The sequence below is a fragment of the Salvelinus alpinus genome, chromosome 24, assembly GCF_045679555.1.
Source record: "Salvelinus alpinus chromosome 24, SLU_Salpinus.1, whole genome shotgun sequence".
Classification (NCBI taxonomy): Eukaryota; Metazoa; Chordata; class Actinopteri; order Salmoniformes; family Salmonidae; genus Salvelinus; species Salvelinus alpinus.
Genome location: NC_092109.1, coordinates 10,403,463 through 10,411,156, shown reverse-complemented (window position 1 = coordinate 10,411,156; position 7,694 = coordinate 10,403,463). Strand labels below are relative to the sequence as shown.

Below are 7,694 nucleotides of genomic sequence, written 5' to 3'. Positions count from 1 at the left end.
GAAGAAACTTGAAAGTTCTTGACATTTTCCAGATTGACTGACCTTGATGCCTTAAAAGTAACAATGGACTGTCAATTCCCTTTGCTTATTTGAGCTGTTCTTGCCATAATATGGACCTGGTCTTTTACCAAATAGGACTATCCTCTGTATACCACCCCTACCTTATCACAACTGATTAATAAGGCACACCTTTTAATTGAAATGCATTCTAGGGGACTACCTCAAAGCTGGTTGAGAAGGCCAAGAGTGTGTAAAGCAGTCATCAAGGCAAAGGGTGGCTATTTTGAAGAATCTCAAATATATTTATATTTGTTTAACACTTTTTTTGGTTACTACATGATTCCATGTGTGTTATTTTATAGTTCTGATGTCTTCACTATTATTCTACAATGTAGAAAATAGTAAAAAATAAAGAAAAACCCTTGAATGAGTAGGTGTATCCAAACTTGACTGGTACTGTACTTATGAGAAAATGTGCAAGAATTGAAGGTGCCAACAAATGTTATAGTCATCGTAAGAATGTTTACTGTCATATACAAAACAGTAATCAACTCCTCCATCAACGAGGATCAACTTCACCTTTTGTAAGGCTTCGTCCCACCACCTAAATGTGCCTTGAACTAGAAGCCTTTTGCATATTTTAGGGTCGTTTTTTGCTACCAGCGTACTTTGACCTCAAATTGCGTGCATGGTACAGAAAATGCGTGCCGGTTGGCAGGTCTGCAACACATACATGGCTCCTAGCCTCCCATGCATAGGCTACTTTCTGTCTCTACACTCTTAGAACATATGCTGTTGAACAACACAATTTATGTGTAATGATTACTCAGACACATGGGTCAGTTCTTGCAATGAATGTGTTAAAAGCTGTAAACTATACAACACACCCTAAATGTGTTCAATTATTGACCAATCACATTGTTAGAACACTAAAAACAAAATATAAATGTCTTTAAAACTAAAACTGAATAAAAACTAGTAAATCAAGTCTGAAAATAAACTGAATTTCAAATTTAAAAAATACTAATAGAAATAAAAACGAATAAAACTATAATAACCTTGGTCTGCACCCATTTTGTCAAGAGGCTCCACACCATACATACCGATCCAAGAGCAGAAGTCAGTCAATTGTGTTTATTATTGCAAATAAATAACATTAAAAAGAAAAAAAAAGTTATAATTAAATAAAAATGGTCTACTAAACTACAAAATGTGGTCGGTGAAGCCAGTTTGTATTTAAAACCCCCATCCAGAAATACTATTGAAAACGTTGAAGTTTACAAGGAATGTTTCAGAGATATGACCTGTTATGTAATCTGTACAGTTTTCTGTACGGTATGGATACACAGCGCAGCAAGTGCATCTATTCAAATTTTGAAAAAGAAACTCTACTAAAAGAAAAGAACATACACAATATTTGGTTGTATTTGCACCAGACATATTGTAAAAACACACAAGATGTTTCAACAAAGAAAAGAACAAGAGCAGCGCTATTTGGGAGAGATTTTGAATCGCGGTACTCTACAGTGGCTTCCTTAACTCCTCTCCTTCCCCTGGTCAGTTCTGGTCGGTCAGTATAGATAAAGGAAAGGAGACAAGGTAACCTATTTAGCAGTCCCTCAGTGACCTGGGGGACCTATCCATCCCACAGTGAATCTATAGCCTCAGCCTCCTTGCCAAGCCTCCAGAGCAGCAGCCCTTCAATCAGGAGTCTCCCGTCATTATGGATACAAAATCCTCTTGGTTGACTGGGAGAGAGAGAGAGAAAACTTTGTTTTGAACGTTGTATGACATTTTTAGTTGGTGGTTATTCCCACTTTGAATGTGTGCGTGTCTGCTCTACGCATTTGTGTGTGTGCTCACTCTCTCCGTCTCCGTCTGTATCGAACTCGTCGATCATGCTGCGTAGTTCCTCATCCGTGATGTTCTCTCCTAGCTCTCTGGCCACACGTCTCAGGTTCCTCAGGCTGATCCTCCCGGAGTCGTCATCATCAAACAGCTTAAAGGCCTTCAGGATCTCCTCCTTTGGGTCCCTCTCCAGCATACGGTCTGTCACTGAGACACGCGCACATGGGTAAACAGACACAGGGTTACACGCATACATGCGCGAAGAGCAGCCATAACACATACTGTACAGGGTCCCACACACGCAAACAAAGCAGGAAACATACCAACTTCATTAAAGTCCTCAAATGTTATTTTGCCGTTCCCCTCTCTGTCATAATCTTTTAGTATCTTCAGTATATCCACTTTCTTCACCTCAAAACCCATAGCTCTCATCGCCACCTGTGAGTGAGAAAGCGAGAGAATTGATAGAGAGATATGGCAGAGTATGAGTGAGGATTAGACCGCAAAAGGGGACAACAGAATCCTAGTAATGATAAGGTAATTGTAGGTAGAGGTTTACCTTGAGTTCGTGGTAGTCTATCTCTTTGTCTTTGTCTGTGTCAAACAGCTCAAAAGCCTCTTTGATTTCATGCTTCTGTTCCTCAGTCAGCTCTCTGCGCTTCTTCCGCTTGGTTTTATCCACTGCCAGCTCAGTCCTGAACATCATTGTCAGGTGGTGTCAAATGAAACACCAAGACCTTTTCTCAATTGCATACTCCTCGTGTCCTCATCTCCTTCTCAAAACCCATTTGAAGAGAAAGTCAGAGGGGCGGGACCTCTGACTTCTCATCCAATGGGTTTTGAGAAAGAGGCGAGAGGACACGAGGAGCATGCAATTGCTATTCTCACATAGCTTATGTCTCTGAACTAGGCTGTGTTCGAATACTCATACTAACAGCACTAACCGTACTATTTGTGACGTGAATTGAGTATATAGTATGCTTATTGGTATGGATATAGTTAGTATGCCAGAAGTTCCAGGATGCATACTAAATTCAGCAAAATATGAAGATGAGGACACTAGTTCTGTACTTTAGGGCCCATAATGCAATTCTTAATGCAATTCTTCAGGAAATGGGCGTGGCTTCACATCATTTCCAGATTTGAGGAAAATAAAAATGTTGGAAAATATGCAGCCGAAGTACAACGAGAGCAGATACAAACTCATTGCTCTAACTAATTATGACACATGTTAAATGTAATAACTTTTCAAATATGTTACCTTACAATTTATGTTGGCTGACAATTTGTTAGCTACACTGTCCTACACTGAACCACATAGTATATCATGACAGCAGTATGTACCGGTCCTAACATTAGTTGGCTACTTATACATCAAACTTCCAGTATTGAATTGATTTTTCCCGTCATTCTCAGCTAAGTGGTATAATGTGAGTTCTCAATGGAATTCTGGTGATTTCGTAAATTCGCTCTGGCTACCTAGTCCGATTTAGGAGCACTCTCTTCTGAGTGTACCAGAGCGTAATGGCAGGTGTCAGTAAACGTTGGCAAAAAAAAGCGTAATTGGCAAAAAAAGCGTAATTCAATTACAGGTAATTCAATTTCAATTGCAGGTACAGTCACCAACACTCTGGATAACATGACAACTGCCTATCCAGCTCTAATAGGGCTTGTAAAATGGTCAGAGTGGTCTCATTTGTGTCTGGAAGTAGCTAGCCAGCGTTAGTTTGACTGCCGTTGTAAGGTCAGAACACTCAAATCAAATCAACCCTATGCCTGAGCTCCGAGAGCGAAACGCTCTGAATTTACAAGCTGACAAGCACTGAATTTACGAGCGCACTCTGGCACTCCAGATTGAATTTAAGAACACACCAGAAGTCGTAAAATGTCGAACTAGTAATTTGTTACGCTAACTAGCTAGCAAGAGGTTGCATAGCAACAGCACCAACTTCCGGTAGACGAGCGAAGAGCTAGTACGCTCAACTGAAAGGATACCGTGCGTTTACAGTATACTAAAATGAACTAATAGTGTGTAGTATACAGTATGTTAGTACGGGTATTCGAACACCGATGTTGACTACAGACACACTTCATAGACATTTGCTAAGGTTTAACTTACTGACACAGATGGTTAACTTTGGACAGTAGATAGCTAGCGAATTATCTATGGCCTAACTAGCTAATACAACAATTGCCTACTATCAAACATATCTACCTCGCTAGATACCTAGCTACAGTAGCTGAGCTAACCAACTTGCAACAAGGAAGCTGGCTAGCGCCAGTTTGTTTCACAGTTCTTGCTAGGTAACGTTAGTCATTCAATCATTTAAACACTGCTACAATTGTAAACGAAATACCTTAAAGACAGACTCATCCTTCAAGTTGTAGCCCTAAACGTAGGCAGCTACCAAAATAACAACAAAGCACCTTGTAAACAAATCCGTTAATCCGCGCCTGTTTCGCTGTTTCCCATTGGTTGCTGGATCAGTGCTCGGCTACAAAATCGCTTCTGATTTGTCAGATGAAATCTAGAGTTGCTGCGCATTTTCCAACATGAAGAAATGTCCTGTAGTGCTGGCTGCACTCTCTGCCCAGTATAAGGCGCTGTATGTCTATTGACAAGAGAAATGCAGAGACCAGTGATGGAAAACCCTCACTCTCAGACCCAAGTGAAGCAGGAGGACTGGTCGGCCTGCCTACATTAACAAGACAACAGATGACTCCTGTGAAATCAGGTAATCAGGATCAGACTTCCTTTTCATTAGCAAAATAATGTGTACCACCACATGCCCATTTACCTGAGAACTTGTACTTTTAGTTAGAAATATCAGTAAATGTTAATATTACAGCAGAGCCATGTAATTACAATATATATAAATATATGACCCTGGGTAGCAGTATGTAGTAGTAGTAGTAGTAGTAGCAGGGCAATTCCATGGTAACATGATAAAGCTCAGACTTGTTTTTCACCTTAAAATGTATGCCAAACAAAAACCATTGATTGCAAAGTTAAACTTCCCACACAGGTCCATATGCACAATGTCTACTTTTAGCAATGTCTACTGAACATTTTACAAAAACACATTCACTTAAAGTGAGGATGAGGATGTAAAGTTTTGCAACAGAATTATGTTTCTCTCAGTTTTCCAAAAACTCTGTTAAATATATGCTCTGAATTAAGAGTCACAGATGTCCGCAGAAAGAATGGGCTGTCAGCTATGCTATGACACCTTGATTTTGAAAACATATTTTGGTTATTGAACTACATGTACAGTAAATTAAATGGATTAACACCCAGTAACAGAATGACAGTAACAAAATGACATCAATGGTCCCTGATCTGTACTACACCGAAATGCATAATTATATGTAACAGTATAACTTTAGTACATCCCCTCGCCCCGACCTCGGGCGCGAACCAGGGACCCTCTGCACACATCAACAACTGACACCCACGAAGCGTCGTTACCCATCGCTCCACAAAAGCCGCGGCCCTTGCAGAGCAAGGGGAAACCCTACTTCAGGTCTCAGAGCAAGTGACGTAACCGATTGAAATGCTATTAGCGCGTACCCGCTAACTAGCTAGCCATTTCACATCCGTTACATATGGATGTGATGTATTCATTGTGATGTATCCTGAATAGGTACACAAAGGTAGAAAAATGCAATATCCTTTTTTGCATGTTGTGTATTATTCGTTTATGTTTCCCATGTTTGGACACAGCAAAGTTCAGTACAGTAAAGTACAATACAGTACATTATACTGTACTCTACTCTAGTGTGCTCTACCATACTGTACTGTATTGTATTGTAATAAACTCTACTCTTCTGTACAGTACTGTACTGACCTACAGTATACTCTACTTTTCTTTACTGTAATGTACTGTATTGTACTGATCTCTACTTTTCTTTACTGTACTGTACTGTATTGTACTGATCTCTACTTTTCTTTACTGTAATGTACTGTATTGTACTGATCTCTACTTTTCTTTACTGTAATGTACTGTATTGTACTGATCTCTACTTTTCTTTACTGTACTGTAGTATAATGTGCTGTCCAAATTTAGATGTCTATGATTGCTTCAGATAACTGACCAAATTTCAGCTACTTTTCAACTTCCATGGACGTCCAGTGTCGGTCGGTGCTCAGTGATTAAGGACGCTGGTTACAATAAATGGAAAGAGAGGGGGTTCATGGGTAGGTGTCAGTAAGAGCCGGAAGACGTGACATAAACTGAATAGAGAGAGAGTGGGAGAGAGAGAGAGTGAAAGAGATAGAGACAGGGAGAAAGAAAGAAAGAGAGAGAGAGAGGGGTTGTCCAGACTGTTTTTCTTTTACAATTATGAGCCAATTAAAAAGTATGCCAGTGGAATGGAAGACAGTAGCAGGTGACCCAGCTGTGGTTTGTGACTACTATTTTAGCCAATTCCCTAGCCACGTCCTCAGAGCATGGGAAGCCTCTCCCTATCCTAGTCTTCCGTCCCCACTTGCTTCAAGATCTCCACCATTGTTTCTGAACCCAAGTAAGCGAAGGTAACTGAACTAAATGACTATCGCCCCGTAGCAATCACTTCTGCCATCATGAAGTGCTTTGATAGGGTAGTTAAGGATCATATTTACCTTACCCGACACCCTAGACCCACTACAATTTGTATACCACCCCAATAGATCCACGGATTATGCAATCGCCATCAACTACACACTGCCCTATCCCACATGGACAAGAGGAATACCTATGTAAGAATGCTGTTCTGACTACACCACAGCCTTCAACACCATAGTACCCTCCAAGCTCATCATTAAGCTTGGGGCCCTGGGTCTGAACCCCGCCCTGTGCAACTGGGTCCTGGACTTCCTGACGAGCCACCCCAACGTGGTAAAGGTAGGCAACAACCGCTCCGCTACGCTGATCCTCAACACTGGGGCCCCACAAGGGTGCATGCTCAGCACTCCCTTTTCCCTCATGACTGCGTGGCCACGCACGCCTCCAACTCAATCATCAAGTTTGCAGACGACACAACAGTGGTAGGCCTGATTACAGACAACGACGAGACAGCGTACAGGGAGGAGGTGAGGGCCCCAGCGGAAAGGTGCCAGGAAAATAACCTCTCCCTAAATGTCAACAAAACGAAGGAGCTGATTGTGGACTTCAGGAGACAGCAGAGGGAGCAAGTCCCTATCCACATCAATGGCGCACAGTGGAGAAGGTGAAAAGCTTCAAGTTCCTCGATGTACACATCACTGACAATCTGAAATGGTCCACCCACACAAACAGTGTGGTGAAGAAGCCTCCACCTCCGGAGGCTGAAGAAATTCGGCATGGCCCCTAAGACCATCACAAACTTTTACAGATGCACCTTTGAGCGCATTCTGTCAGACTGTATCATCACCTGGTACGGCAACTGCACAGTCCGCAAGCGCAGAGCTCTCCAGAGGGGGGTGCGGTCTGCCCAACGCATCACCGGGGGCACACAGCCTGCCCTTGAGGATATCTACAGCACCCGGTGTCGCAAGAAGGCCAAGAAGTTCATCAAGGACCTCAGCCACCCGAGCCACAGCCTGTTCACCCCGCAATCATCCAGAAGGCGAGGTCAGTACAGGTGCATCAAAGCTGGGACCGAGAGACTGAAAAACAGCTTCTATCTCAAGGCTATCAGACTGTTAAATAGCCATCACGAGCCGGCCTCCACCCAGTACCCTGCCGTGAACTTAGTCACCATCACTAGCCAGCTACCACCCATTTACTCAAGCCTGCACCTTAGAGGCTGCTGCCCTATGTACATAGACATGGAACACTGGTCACTTTAGTAATGTTTACATACTGTTTTACCCATTTCATGTACAG

General features: G+C 42.2%; 1 protein-coding gene across 1 annotated transcript; it reads right to left on the bottom strand.

Moving 5' to 3' along the window:
- Positions 1–1,119: 1,119 nt before the first annotated feature.
- LOC139552119 (centrin-3) lies at positions 1,120–4,347 on the bottom strand. The gene is made up of 5 exons (XM_071363533.1): positions 4,206–4,347; positions 2,408–2,543; positions 2,172–2,286; positions 1,864–2,055; positions 1,120–1,748 (listed from the first exon to the last, which is right to left on the bottom strand). Exons 1-5 carry the CDS (start codon positions 4,220–4,222, stop codon positions 1,705–1,707), a joined length of 504 nt encoding a protein of 167 aa, XP_071219634.1. The 5' UTR covers positions 4,223–4,347; the 3' UTR covers positions 1,120–1,704.
- Positions 4,348–7,694: the final 3,347 nt, after the last annotated feature.

What these genes read in the sequence shown, in the direction of transcription:
- LOC139552119 (XM_071363533.1), bottom strand. An exon ending in TGAGGACTTTAATGAAGTTG is followed by an intron (nt 2,056 to 2,171) that starts GTATGTTTCCTG and finishes CGCGTGTCTCAG; the next exon opens with TGACAGACCGTATGCTGGAG. An exon ending in TACAGACGGAGACGGAGAGA is followed by an intron (nt 1,749 to 1,863) that starts GTGAGCACACAC and finishes TCTCTCTCCCAG; the next exon opens with TCAACCAAGAGGATTTTGTA.